The sequence below is a fragment of the Acanthisitta chloris genome, unplaced genomic scaffold (genome assembly GCF_000695815.1).
Source record: "Acanthisitta chloris isolate BGI_N310 unplaced genomic scaffold, ASM69581v1 scaffold25668, whole genome shotgun sequence".
Lineage (NCBI taxonomy): Eukaryota > Metazoa > Chordata > Aves > Passeriformes > Acanthisittidae > Acanthisitta > Acanthisitta chloris.
In genome coordinates, this window is record NW_008687932.1 from 60,132 (window position 1) to 75,223 (window position 15,092).

The window sequence follows — 15,092 nt, forward strand, 5'->3', positions numbered from 1 at the left end:
TGACTTGCAGACTCAGACACTGTTAGTCAATGCTTCCTGCTCGTTGACACATCTTGTCTGTTCTCCAGCAGTCTGAGACCCCCAGACACCAGGCAGAGATGGCAAGATGGTCACCCTGAGCCAGGGTGCTGGGGAGGTTTGTGTGCAAACCAGCTCCCTGCAGGGTCCTGTTGAGCAGTAGGGGTTAAAACTTCACGTAGTGTTAGAGAGAGAAATGCCAGAAAACATTTGCCTTACTACAAGACCCGGAGGGGAATGTTTCTTTTTAATCTCCCCCTCAAAGAGATGCAAAGCAAAAGCTCTTGGCCTCTGCTTTTGTCATCACACATCTCCTCCCTCCTGCACTGCCCTACCTTGTCCCTTCAGCATAGAGGAGAGTCTACTGTTAGAGCTGGGCTCAGCAGGATTTATACCTGCTGCTGCAAATGAGCTTGGAGCAGAGACTTACACATGTAAGATTCACTCTCTTCCATCCTTTTCCACACCCTCAGCCTCCAATTTGCCAGTGAATTGTTAAGGCACCAGCACATTCACCTCTAACTTACCATCAAACTGCTTGAGGGCTCTCCATAGAGGGACTGATGAGGGTAATGTACTAAATTTCCCCCTTTGCTAGGGATGAATTTCCTGGGGATTGCTCCTGTTAGCCACACTTTCCAGCAATAGTTAAAAGTTCACTTTTTTTTTCACTTTTAAAACCTTTCCAGTGCAACTAGAATGGCTGGGAGAAAGCTAGTTGTTAACTAGTCATGGATAATTAATGACTCCACCTTCCCCATCAATCAGCTGAGAGAAGCCAAAAGGATTTGAGTACTTGTAGCAAATGTGTGTTCCCTAGACATGCTGATACGCAGTGTGCAAATGAAGTGGCAGCAGGAGACCATCTCATACCTTTTGTGAAGAAGCAGTAAGTCATGATACACATCCCACGCTCTTGTCAGGTGAAGTCTGAATTCCCAGTGCTGCTGCTGCTGTTGTGCAGTTTCTGACTGTGTGGGATGTTGATTCATCTCCCTGCTAGCTTGAATCTGACCCAATTTTTGTTCTATTTTTCCTTTTCAGATTCTGATTATGGTTGCCTTTTTCCGCTTTCTACAATTAAAATACTAGCATTAGAAAAGCAGGACATGGAGGGGGAGCAGACTGGTGCTGGCTTTCCTTCTCTAGCAGAGCAGAAAAGCATTTCTGCATCCTACCTTGTTTGTGTGGTTGTGGCTGTGCAAGTCCAAGCAGATATTTGACCTTGATACCATTTTCCACTGACCTTTACCCTTCCGATTTATTTTTCCACATATGTAATGCCTAATGTCCAGTTGAGCTACAAGTTGATGTTTCTCCACCACATCATAGTCCTCTCCTCAGTCGTACTGAGACTCCACACCTCTGGATGTCACTAAGTTAGCTGAAGAAGAGCCTGTGGTCTTCTGTATGATCCAGTGGTTTAAAAGGAGTGTCAGGAAGGCTGGATATGGTCCTTCAGAGGTGCCAGGGGCCAAGGGACCATCTCCTGCTATAAAATCCTACTCAGGACTTCTCAAACTCTCCAGCCCCTTTCTTTTAAATGTTCTTCCTTGCCACACTAGGCATTGGCTCTTCTCTCCCTGACTAGTACTGGGATGCCTAAAATTCAATATACCACTGAAAGAGAGCCAGTCCTTCCTCTGATTAAGCTCCTTTGTCCTCTTTTCATGTCCTCACATTTCCCGCTCCAAAAGGCAGTAAAAACAGAACTAAAGGAATATTGTTTGGGTGTAGGAACTCACTATATAAATTCAGAATATGATTTACATGTCAGACTGAAGATCAGATGTCCCAGTAACATCACTGACAAAACAGAAAAATGTTTATTTTATTTGGAGTAAATCTAGACAGTGAATCAGATGCAGCCTTTACAGCAAGCTCTTTAAAATCAACAGATCTCCTGAATTTGCTGTGCAGGACCCAGCAGTGGCCCATCGAGACTGATAGCCTGCTTTTGACCTCACTTTTTGGTCATCTTGGTCCTGCAAATGTTAGTACAGCCATTTCTGTGTGTGAATGCACAGAACTCCTTTGTAACCAAGTCCAGTGGCTGTGTTGTGCCCTGAAGTATGAGCCTTGATTGCTGTCTCTTAGCACTTGTAAGCACTTATAAGCACAAAAGCTAATGGTCACACTTGCAGAATAAACTTAATTAAGGGAAAATGCTCAAGCCCATCGGTTTCTGATCAGTAAGAGTTGTGCCTTGAGCAAGGCCTAACCCCAGCTCTGGATTCACTCCCACTGGCCCTGGAAGGTGCCAGTTGAAGGATTTTGGTGGCAGTACTATGACCTGCTGGCATGGCTGTGCCCCTAAACCATCTGTGTCACTTGTGAGGCTCAGCTGGGAGAGTGCTGCATGGTGCAGCCTCAGCCCTGAGCACCCGAGCAGGGACACAGCTCAGTGGGGAAGTCAAGGATGCCATTAAGGGTTGAGGGTGCAGAGAATGGGTAGGTAAGTAAGGTATCATCAAATCTGTTTATGTTGTTGGAGAAGGCATCTGTTGGTGAATGGATGTGCTGCAGCAGCATTCCTGTTGTGAGGGCAAACTTTAACACAGACTGCTAATCACCCACTTGGGAAGGAACAAGCTCGATGCAGTACTGATTCTGATACCAGAAATCAAGAGTAAAATGATTCTGGGTGCTGAAGATGAGAATGATCATGAATCCGTGGAATAGCCAAAAGGAAATTTTCCCTTCTTGCCATTTCAGGGATGTTTGTAATTTTGTAGCTAAGTCCTCAACCGATGTTTTTGGTCTTGTCTCTATTTGTTTAAAAGTGCGTTAGCAGTAAATCAAGGTGCATTTCCCCTGTAGGGTTTCCTGTATGTCAAAGCCATGTTAATTCTCTTTGATTTTCTTCCCCTAGCCCCAGCCATTGCTGCCGATCCTTCCTCTCTTTGTCCCTTTGGACATCAAAGGATCACAAGGGGACAGCCCGGGCGGGAAGCTCCTCCCTGCTCATTGGCCGCCATAAAGCAGGAAATCACCTTGGCTAGCTGTGCTTGGAGTCTCACCCTCATCCCGCTCACTCTTGACACTGGATCTCAGAAGGGAGAGCTTATCCTTGCTTCAGGAAATCAGGCCTGCTTTTGAACTGGACTATTTTGGCTCCCCTCGTAAGAACTCTGGTGGCTCTCTTGACCGTGCAGACTCCTAGACATCACAGTACATGGAAAAATGCAAGCTTTGCCAGGTGAGTGTGGGACTCCCTCCCTTTTCTCATTGCATGGAAAGATCCTAGACTTGCGTCAGAGTGGGAACAAGTGCTCCTGAAGGGCTACCAGCATTTATAGTAGAGTGCATGGGGCTGGAGAGTATTTGTAAGCTGGGTTTTTTGTAGGAGTAGATGAGAATTGTGGGTTTGAGCTTTTTTTCGTGAGCCTCGGAGTATCTTTTGAAGGTAGCAAAGGTTTGCTCACAATTGTGCCCAGAATTCCCTCATCCACATCACCTTGTGCAGTGTGATTGTTCAGTGAGGACTGGAGGTGTTATTTTGTCTGCGAAGTACCAAGTTCCTCAGGTTGAAGGCCACAGAAGGTTTGGAAATACTTGTTATATTTCTACTAGTAGTTCTGATACAAACCATTTGGCTTTTTGATTTGTGTTTTTTTTCCTCTGCCCTTTAAAATTATAAACCCCAAACAGGTTCATGCCCAACACAGGACTTTTGTGGTTTCCTTAGGGTTTCCTGATGTTTTAATTCATTCTCAGAACGCGCTGTTAATCTCTCCTGTGGGGGCATGATTGGATTGGGCACAATGACAGATAAGCTTTGGGAAACCAAGGGCCAGCCCAGAGGCACTGCATTTGTCAGTGCAACTGAACTCATCTACATCAGAAGGGAACAACTGTTTATCTGGTTTAGGTGTGCAGTTCATAGGCCCTCACTAGAGGTGACTAGCCATTCTCAGCTTCTTTTCTCTTCCTCTGCAAGGTGGTGTCTCATTCGTAAGCAAAATATATGTGCAGTGACTCAGTTAATTTCCACTTTAGCTGTTGTTTTGGGTTTTTCAGTCCCTGCTGTCTTGAATCTGATTCATACTGATTTCTGCCACTTGAAAAGAATTTTGTGTTGAAAAACAAAAGAGCAACAATGAAAAAATATAGACTGTATTAATGGTATTTTATCACGTAGAAGATCCCAACTATTGCAGAAGTCACCTCATCTTCTTACTGAGTTGCTTCTAGTGTATGACCCCCTATGGCAGGAATGTTCCAGGAGGTGATTGGGATGTATCTGAGAGATGAAGCCGTTGCCTTTGTAGAAACCTCATACTTCTGTTATTGCCAAAAAACTCTATTTCTGAGAAAGGAGGTTCCCTCCAGAGGGTCGGTGTGTTTCTGCTGGCATTCAGACGTTCAGAGAACATGGGGTTTTTCTGATTCTTGGAAAGATGAATTTTTAGAAGGATTTATAGACTGATGTGCATTCCTTCCCTGTGGACACTGGATAGCTGTTAGTGTTGGGAGTTCTTCACTCAGATAACAGCAGCAAAAGTGATAACTGATTTTAGTGAAGGTAAGAAACATATTTTTCGCCTGGTTGGAGTTTTCCCAGTATTGCAAATTCTATCCCATATGTTTCGGGAAGGCTACAACAAATTTTCTGACGTTGTAATATTGTCTCAGCAGTGACAATGAATTGAGGGATTGCTTTAGATGGGAGGATTGTCTGTCCAAAGATCTTACTTCCCCTGCAACCACTACTGAATCTTATTTCTCTTTCTCTCCTTTCCACCTCCAATATAGGAAAAAGATATGTACAGCTTATTCTAGCTAGAGAAACTGTAGGACAAACTCCTGTCGGTATAAGGACTTTAAAATCAAGCATGGAATAGATTGAAGATCTCTTGATTTTCAGTGCCTTTATCATAGCAGCTTTCAACCTTTTCAACCTCATCTGGACATAAAGATTATATCCTAAACTGGGCCACGTGCAGTGTTACCAACACAATGGTAATAGTAATACTTTCCTAAAAATCTTAGAACTAGAATTTTTGGAAAATGTTTAAATCTCTTTCAAATAATACTTAAAAACTAAGTTACACAGAGGAGGAAACTATAAAAGTACAGCTGTAACAGGTTCTGTTCAGTGCTTGGACACCAAGCCTCTCTGTGCTGTAGTTCCAACACACAGGATCTTTTTGGGGTGAGTGTGCCTGAGTCTTTGCGTTAGTTCCACAGGCACAAACTAGGAGGGAATTTGAAGTGCCTTACGAGCCAGCCTTTGGCTCTGCAAGTGAAATCCAAAGTGGATCCTACAAACATATCCAGGACTGTAGGACCTTGCTGAAGCTGCAGGATGGCTCAGTCCTTGGCTGTGTGAATCCATTTGCAAGCTCACACCATTGCTGGGGCCCAGATTCTCATGCGAACTGCTAATGTCTTGTTTTCCAGCCTCAGCCTGTGCACACAAAACCTGCACGGTGAAAGACATTAACTACTTTGCTGCAGTGTTAATTGCATGCACACTTTTTCCCTGTCCTCTGCAGCATCTCACTCTACAGGTGCCTTGTGGACTCATTGTGGTAAAAACCAGATTATAACATCTGCCTTTGATTTTTAATTCATTGTTGAATTCCTTTCGCTTCAATTCCTCTTGACTTCATTGGAAGTCTCCCCTCAGTAAGGACTCCTGAGATCTGCCTTGTTGTAGCCTCGTTTAATGGCACTGGAATTTGCTTACAGAAATGTTAATTCTCAAATTCATTTGGGGAAGGAGCGAGCATCTGTCTAGCTAATCAAAATCTGTTTGCATGTATTTGCGACTGGATGGCTCCTGTGGGAAATCAGCCCAATTTTATTGTAATTCCTTTTGATACATGTGCTGCACTGAGCTACTGAATGCATCGTCTCATGGCAGCTTTCATGTCTTTGCAAGAGGATATGAGGGAAGCTTTAGTAAGAAGATGTTAACAGGCTAATCTTAGTGAGCAGACTAGGTGTCACTTCTTAGCCAGTTCATTAATGTTGGATCAAAGCAGAAAAAAAGGGTAGAGGATATTTTTTGTTAAATGCCTAAAGATCTTTACAAACTGACAAAATAATGTTTAAATGTTTTTTTACTTCTTAATACTGAAGGGAGAACCCCTTAGGCTCACATTGGGTTGTTTTTGTGGAAAGATGTCCCTTTATGAAAAAAGCTAATTTCTCTGGAAATAGTGTTCTATTTTTCATGAATATTCTTTGGAAGACATTACTCAGGAAAGCTGCAAGAGAGTGAAAATTCCCTTATTTCTGCTGTGCACTGAATAAGATCTGAGAGGCAGAAAAATCTCCCTTTTAAACAAATAACCATGCCTGCTAATGCATCACCCAGAGAGGTGTTCTGCTGGCACTGAGCTGGGCACACCACTGCTGCTGTGGGTGCCCCCACCGAGCAGGATCATCCCATACTTGTAGGAGATTTTCAGTCCAAACAGCTGTAGGGTGGTGGTTGGTACCATCAACACCAAAGACAGTTTCCCCAAAATAGTTTTCCTTTCCTCTTCCCCATGACCACAGTTAGTCCTCTGCCTCTAACAGAAAGTGCAGGCATATTGCAGGCAGCTCCTCTGCTGGTGTGCTACTGGAGAGGCACCTTCCACTGCCATCACAGGCTCCTCAGAGGTCTCCAAGTCCACTTCAGAACAGTGGACTCTGTTCAGAACTCTTTTCAGAATATTCCACAGTCTGTCTCTGTCACCTCCTTTTCTTGCCTTCACTTACATTTAGGACTTCTGTCTTGTCCCATCTTTGTCTTCTGGAGGGATTTTTCACCTCTGCTACCACCTACCTGTTGTTTTCTCCCATTACTCACTGATACACTTAAAATCTTCCCAATCCTTTCAGCTTTTGTTGTATTCTCTTGGTAAAGTGTTTTGTGTAACCCTGATCCTAGCAGAACAGTGGATTGTGGCCACATGCCAGTATGAGTCTTGTAGCAGGGGAATTTAGGTTGAGTTGGTACAACACACACATCTTTACAAAAGAAGCTACCAGCTAAAACCAAACCTGTGGGAAAAGGCTTTATGCCTCTGGGCCTACTAAGTACCAAAAATCCTTTGAAGAAACATAACAGATTTTAAGAGGTTTGCTGTGACACAGACTGCTCAGTCCCTGAGCAGGAGGGGCTGCACCATGTCAGCTCCTCTCCTGCCTGTCTGAAGTCAATGTCTTCTCTCTCTCTCTAGACACGAAAGCACCATGTGAGGCCCTTCCTTCCCCCATCCTGGAGCCCTACCCCCAGAGCTCCATTGTGGTCACCCTCGAGGACATGGGTCTCTGGATGAAGTTTTACCAGATAGGAACTGAGATGGTCATCACCAAATCTGGCAGGTGAGGGGAGGGGCACAGGACATCTGCCCACACTGCACCCCTCCGAACTGTTGTCAAAATCTCCAAGAGCTCATTTTTTGAATGGTGGCCCTTAAACTAATTTTGTAGCCAGTTATGCACATCTCCATGATCCTGGCAGAAGAATTGCACTTTCAGGATGTTGTAGAAGTCCAAACTGTGAAGTGCAAAAGGTCACTGTGGGGCTGATGTGCTGAGAAAACTTCTGTACCCTTATCTCACCACTTAACACTGGTGTTCTTCCTGTCACTTCAAGGTTGCTGTGGAAAATGCCCTGGGCTTTCTTTACCTGGGTCACAGGCAGCAGCACTTGAGCAGTAAATAGCCTGAGTTTGAGTCTGCATTTGCAGACAAGAACATGGTGTAGACCTGAATTGATACGTGCGTGCAGACTGCTCTAAAGTATAAATGAGTCATGTATTGTGGAGCTTGCCGCGAAAGAATATGGAATTGTGAAACTGTAATGTATTATGTCAAAGCTGCTGTGAGCTAAAATAATCCCTTTGGGTAGGGAGGTAGGTGTTAAAGCTTTTTTGCAGAGTCAGAAGTTAAAAGCAGTGGCAGGGAGTACAGGAACAGAAAGCTGGATGTGCTCTTAGATGAGAGCACTTTTTCTATCCATGCTCAAAAGTGCTCTAATCTCCAGGTCTGTGAGAACTGCAGCAGGCTAGGAACTATGTACAAATTCCAAATAGTTTCTTTAAGTTTCCCACTGTTGTGTACAGGAATTGGAAGAACAAAAGCACTAGCAGTGTCAGGCTGTCAGTGACTGCTGCTTTGTTAGTGTCTATCCCACCTAATCCCATAGGACTAGACAGCCCATCAGTAAGACAGACAAATGGTCAATAGCTGGCCAGAGAAATACTGCTGCCAGAACTTTGCACAGGAGTGAGTAAACATGGCATGCTGCTTGGTCATTAACAGCCACTTTACAGAGAAAGCTTTAGACTCTATTTTTCATTTCTCCTCTAGACGAATGTTTCCACAATGCAAAATCAAAGTCTCTGGCTTAATCCCATATGCCAAGTACCTCATGCTGGTAGATTTTGTGCCAGTGGACAACTTCAGGTACAAGGTAAGTACTTTAAATAACAGAATTTATGCTGTCCTTCCATCTTTGTTTGAAGTAGATTAATCTTTATGCTTCACTAGGCACACTGATAAGTAAATTCTCTTTGGACAAAGTTCAGAAGTAATTGGTGGATTTTATGCCTCTCTGGAGTTATTTGTCAGTTTTGCTTGGGGAGCAGCTGGAAAGGTAACTAATTTTCATTGTAAGCAGTACAGTTTTAATCATGATTAACGACAGACTTCTCTGACAGCCGATGGGAGAGAGGGAGGAAAAATGAGGCCTAAACTTGGAGCTGATTTGGTAACATGATCATGGCTCATAAAAGAGAATCTGCTACTTGTGCTTCAGAGGGGTGCAGTGAATTGACATTGAAGCAAAGTTGCTGGAGCTTTCCCGTACTGAAAGCAGGAGGTTTTGTAAGCTTCAGATTTGTCTTTCCCTTCACAGTGGAATAAAGATCAATGGGAAGTTGCTGGAAAAGCAGAGCCCCATCTCCCTTGTCGCACCTATGTCCACCCAGATTCCCCAGCTCCTGGCAGCCACTGGATGAAAGAACCTGTCTCCTTCCAAAAACTGAAGCTCACCAACAACACCCTGGATCAACACGGGCATGTAGGTTGTGCTGTGTTCTCTTGGAATTCTTTGCAGATGAATGTTGTGAGAAATAAGTGAGATTTGTGAGAAATTAGATCATGTGGGAATTAAAACATGTCTGAGTGCTCTTTTGGCCTTCCTCACTCCAGCCCTTGTGCACTCGTAGCTATCTGCTGGGAAAGCTTTGGTCTGCATTGTCACTGCAGAGACTTGGTGGAGACACCAGTCCCAGGCAGGCACCCCTGGTTTGAAATGGGTGTCCTGAGAGCCTCTAGAGGAGACTTTGCACAGTGTGTTGGCCCTGGCTGCACGTAGAAACTTTCTCCTTTGTCTGTCCCTGTGCCAGATCATCCTCCACTCCATGCACCGTTACAAGCCGCGTTTCCACATTGTGCAGGCAGACGACCTCTTCAGTGTCCGCTGGAGCATCTTCCAGGTCTTCAGCTTCCCAGAGACTGTCTTCACTTCTGTCACTGCCTACCAGAATGAGCAGGTATGGTGTGCAAGCACTGCTTTTGGACATGGTGCTAAGTAGATCTTGTAGAGAATGATGTCTCTTTCCAAGCTACTCACCCTGTACACCTGTGACAGACTCTGGGAAGAAATAGTCGCATTATGGTTCCTATGGAAAATATCCTCTCTGTGATGAGGTGAATCATGCATCTTAATGGTATTAAGTGCACTGTCAGTGACACACAGAACCCCAAATGCAGTGAAAGGTACGGTCAAAAGTCCAGATATAGGTACTGACCCTATATATTTCTCTAGTTAGAGGAATTTCACCCAAATCCCTGCCGACCCTGGCAAAGTCTTTTCTCTGCATGTCAGTTCCTAATCAATGATGAGAGCTGCTGGGAGAGCTCAGATACTGTGGCAGGGGCATGGCCAAAACCCTCAGACAAGCTGTTGTAATAAATACTGTGGTAGAGGTCTTGAAACAGTGAAGATACCAACCAGTCACTGTGATACTGAATCTTGTTCCCTTTGCTTTAAGATTAAAAAGCTCAAGATTGACAACAATCCATTTGCTAAAGGTTTCCGTGAGCACGGGAGGAACACTCGAAGGTAAACTGATTTTTCACCTTAATTTCTTGTGAATTTTACCCAAGGCCTTTGACCAAAACTCTTCCAGCCAGCCTTGCCAAGCCTGCTGCACTGTACACACTGCATTTGCCTTTATCTGGGAATGATGTCCCCCTGTGCAGCCTCCTCCCAAGAGACTTTGGAAGTGGGAGGTGATAATTCCTACAGAAATGTGGGAGGTGTGACAAATTTGAGACCTGCATTCCCTTGCAAGCTGGAGCTAGACTGGAGTCTGACATGTGAATAGCAGTGATAACAGGAGTCCACAGCAGATCGTTTGGTCTTTTGAAGATCAGCTTGATTCTGACATTTGGAGGCTCCCTCATCTCCTTTTCCTGTAGGTGGAAATGAGCCTCTTCCAACAGGAGATTTTTGTCTGCCAGAGGAAAGATGGATACTAATACCAGCAAGATCTTTTGCCTGGTGTGAGGGCAGCCAGTGGATGAGATGGGAAAAAATTTTTAAATGCAACCATAGACTGGCAATAGAAAAGGAAAAAAATGCTTTTTTTCCAAGCAGAAATGTTACAAAAATATCTGAGATTTTGTTTTCTGTTATTTTGTGCCTGAAAAAAAAATCTAATTTCCTGATGAAAAAGGCCAAAACTGACTCTTTTTTACTTAAACTTTAAAAATGTTATGAATTTTCTTTTTCCTCCTAATAGTATCATTGCTGCCTAAGCTTAGCCTCATTTTCCATTTAGGAAAGAGCTGCTTCCAAACGACAGACCCACCCTACTATACACATACCTGTGTGCATATCCAACCCCGGGCTGCACTTATACACTCAGTGCCAAAACCTCCAGTGCTGAGTTTCCAAGGTGATCATGCCTTTTGTACGAACATGAGGCAGGAGCCCCTTTCCTGATTATCCCCAGTGTCATGGGCAAGGGCTTTTGCTGGAAGCACACACTGGCAGGCACATGGCTAACTCCAGGGTTGGGTGTGTTCCCCAAAGCCTGGCAGGTCCAATCACTGGGAGATGTGTACAGCTGTGTCTCAAAAGTTCATCCCACGATTTTAGCTTCCAGGGCTTGTCTAGCATCCCTGCATGTTTATCTAGGCAAAAAGCTTACATACAAGCTACCCCATGTCTTATTTCTTTCCAGGGAAGGACGAGCCAAATGCCAGAAGAGGAAGCTGCCTGAGGAAAAGGAGCCTGATGCTGAGGAACATGGTAATATTGATCACAACAAACACAGAGAATGATATTCAAAAGGTTTTTTAAGCTAGATGATTCCTTGCTGCAGCTCATGGTGCTGCTTGCAGTAGCACAGCTAAGGAGAGAGGGTAGGGCAGGACTGACTACCACAGTGTCTGGGCAGAAAAGAGTTGGAAATGGCTAGTTCCTTAAGGCTGAAGCACTGCAGAAGAGGTGTTAGTGTGTTTCCTTTTGCCATCCTGCGACTAATGCAGCTGCCAACAGACCATTGTGAACTCTGTCTCTCTCTTCCCCTTTCTCATTCTTTTCTATTCTTTCTTTTTCCTGCTGTGAGTCAGATTTTGAGAAGGATGAGAATGTAGATGTGAAGGAAGAGAGTAACCCCGTGGTGGTCAGCAGCGGATATCCCTTCTGGAGCTCGGAGCAGAATGGCAGCCATACCTTCCCTGCAGCTTCACCAGTGCCTGCTGACCAGAGGGAGGGTCTGGCCAGAGAGCAGCAAGTGCCAACACCGTCCTACCAGTCATATCGGTGAGTCCTACCTTCTGGTCCAAAGCCACTCTTTAATTGATGGGGTTCCTCTATTCTACTGGGTATTTCCTAAGGAAAACAGCCAGTTGGGAGTAGGGAAGGATGCCATTCTGTTGGACATCATACATGGGTGAGAGATGCTAGATTAGCTTCGATATAGATTCCCAGAGAGCCTTTCTGTGCTACTTCAAACCTACTGATTCTGGGTGTACTCATGTCTTAGCAAAGCTCTTTATTTCTCTGTCCCAAAATGCTCACCCAGCCAGCTCTGCATACTGCAGGGTTTGTCTGTCCTTTGGAGGAAGTGTGTTAGAGGAGTGGCAGGACTCCAGTGATTTTTTCCCTCCTTATTGCAAAGTCTGGGCACGAGTGAGCCCGGATTATAACTGAGCCAGAACTAAGATAGTCTGGACTTACCTTCTCTGGCATTTTGTTTTTCTTTGGGAGTGGCAGTGAGGCCTGGACTAAAATCCACACTAACAGTAAGATGAAGCAGTAAGCAGGGGAAGAGGGCATGCTAAGTGCTTGCCCTATCCTTTCCCCAGGGCATCGGTGTGAGTTTTCAGTGGTTTCTTGCTGCAGTAGGTTTGACTTGCTCTTCTCTCTGCCCTTGACTCAGGTTCCACGAAGCTGGGGACAGCCAGCAGCTTCCCACCCGCGATGCCGCAACCTTGAACGATTTCCGGGCAAGGTGCCATGCCTTGGATCTTGCCACTGTGCCCGAGCATGACTCCAAACAGCTCCCTGAGGGCTTCACCAACCTGCCTCCACTCCCCCCACCTCTGCCTCCTCCCCAGGACTACACAGGAGTGGTGAACATGGCTCTAGACTCTGTTGGGAAACCTGGGGCCCGAGCACCCATGTACAGTCCCTATGGCACCGAGCAGGGCCTCGGGCAGTGGATGGTGCCTTCCCACAGCCAGTACAGGGCAATGAGCTACTCAGCCTTCTCCACAGAGTACAACACACAGGGTGCTCCAGGACATGCCCATGGGACTGTGGCGGAGTGGAGCCAGTACCCTTTGTTCCCCTATGCCTGCTGGTGAATGGGGAGGACCCTTCCCAGTGGAAAAAAAACTGAAAGAAAATTGTAAATGAGTTGAAATTTGCTCTAGGGTGTTGGACTTTTGAAGTTTTGCCTACTCTAGGCAGGGTATTGCTGCAAGCAGTAGCATGGACACCTTCACTTCCTTGTCTCCTTGCACAACCACCCTCACCGTATTTCACAAGCAGTGACTAAACTGGTGGCTGCCCCAGCTATGTCACTGTGGGTTGGGCTGAATCAATGTGTTCTGCAGTGGGGTTTTTCTCCCAGCAGGAGTAGGAAACCACAGGATCTGTGTAAGCAGTGTTTAAAGAGCTGCTGAACTTGCATTCACAGGCTATTCACACCTTGCATTTGGCAGTTTCCAAAATCCTTTCCTCCCAGGACTTGGTGCAAGGAGGTAGGGGCTGAGAAGCTTGAGTAAGCTATCCAGGTGGCCAGAAAGCTGTAGACAGTATTGCAAAGATGAGCAAAACAAGCAACCACAGTGACCCTTGTGTGGTTTTCTGTTAGTATAGTCAAACTAAAGCTAGAGTCTTGCCTTTCTTCCAGCAGCAGAGGAGAGTAAAATGCGCAGCAAGGCGTGTCTGGAGTGCAGCAGTGGGTCGTGCAGGCAGGGAAGAGCTTGTCTCATGCAGGAGAAGCAGCAGCAAAGCTGTGTGTTGTGTCTGCGTGTCCCTGTGCCCATCCCTCCTCTGTCACCCCTAGATTCAAGGTCAGTGAAATGCTCTTCTTTCTGCAGAGGTGGAGGGAGGTTGTTCATGGTATGTGGGAGGCTACTCTGGGGGTTTCCAAGGTTGTCAGTAGCAGGGCCACAAACAGCAGGGCTCTTTTATCACTCCAACCTCATCCTTCAGAGGGAAAGCAAATCTTCCACTGTGAACTTCCTGCTCCCACACCCTGCCACCCCTGGAGAATATAATTTATAGTTGTGGCTCTTGTGCTGCACTGTGAGTGTAAAGTCTCATCTCACTGCTGTTTGGGAGTCTGTAGGGATCTGCTTCTATTTTCAGTTATCAGAGCAGTTTCATGTCCCTCCTCTCTGGTCCCATCCTGGGCAGGAGCTGCTGTGCCAGCAAGCAGCCTGCACACTGCAATGCAAGGAGGGTTTCCTTTCATCTTGTTAGAAGTGGGAAACCTCCCTGTTTGCCCATGTGTCGAATGGGCAATGGGGTCTTGTGTGAGACAGGCGCTTTGCTTCTCAGGGAGGATAGACATGTTCCTAGTTGCTATTTAGGGAATGTTTTCTTGTCACACTAATAGCTGCTGTGTGGCCTGTAGCCATCAGTAGGCAGTGAGGTGTGTCATTTAGCTTGTGTGCCAGATGGTTTTCTTTCTGTGTCTGTGCTCGTGTGCATAGCAAGATGTTGTTCATGAGCAGATCTGGGCAGGTTTGTGCCCAGTGCATCAGGACTGGTATGCAGGTACACTGGGAAAGGCTGTGTGCTGGTCTCTTGGGGTACCAGGTCAGCACTGTGCATCTGCATAGCATAGAGGTGTTGAGCCTTGTTTGTTGTTGTTAAAATTACTTTGAAAAGTAGCCCTGTAAATTTGTGGACTCAACTATAATGACTACTTCCTGATTTAAATTGTATATTGCTTACTGCTTTTGTACCACAATTATGATATGTACAGAGCAGCAGAGTACTTCCCCTGAGCTTCCCAGGATTTGAGGATGTGCAGCATTGGAATAAAGGTCAGACTTCACCAGAGTACATGTACATAATGCCCTGTTAGCTTCTCCTCTGATGGCACCCTGGCCAGTAGTGATTTGTTCCTGCTGTGCATGACACGCATGTGGATGTGAACAGCTCACTAAAAAGAAATCCGGTTGGGGGAAAAAAACTGTGGAGGAGGTTGTTTTTAACCCCAGAATATTGTGATTTCCTGCTGTCCAAATATCAGCTGCATGAAGGCAGGTCAGCTGTAAAAGGCAGTCCTCTGTGGATGAGAAAAATAGCCTGTCTCTGACCATTAGCAGCTGATATTGCCAACACTGTTTTTCACATCGTGGAAATTAGATGAGCAGAATGGCTGGAGAGTTGAGTGAGTGCCTTGAGCATCGTGTGCAGGGACTGGGGGGTGGTACTTTCCACACAGCAGTCCTCCTGGCACCTGCCAGGATTGCTGCCAGTGCCATGCTCACAAGAAAAGAGAAAGAATACATCCCCTCACAGGCTATCTGGTTAGATCTCTTTCTTTATAGCTGGGATGTGTTTCCCTGTCACAGGGTGCTAATGAGGATGA

General features: G+C 45.6%; 1 protein-coding gene across 1 annotated transcript; it reads left to right on the plus strand.

Moving 5' to 3' along the window:
* Window positions 1-3,201: 3,201 nt before the first annotated feature.
* On the plus strand, window positions 3,202-12,846 carry LOC103808073 (T-box-containing protein TBX6L). The gene is made up of 9 exons (XM_009080838.1): window positions 3,202-3,217; window positions 7,197-7,341; window positions 8,332-8,434; window positions 8,879-9,043; window positions 9,372-9,518; window positions 10,020-10,090; window positions 11,217-11,284; window positions 11,608-11,800; window positions 12,420-12,846. Exons 1-9 carry the CDS (start codon window positions 3,202-3,204, stop codon window positions 12,844-12,846), a joined length of 1,335 nt encoding a protein of 444 aa, XP_009079086.1.
* Window positions 12,847-15,092: the final 2,246 nt, after the last annotated feature.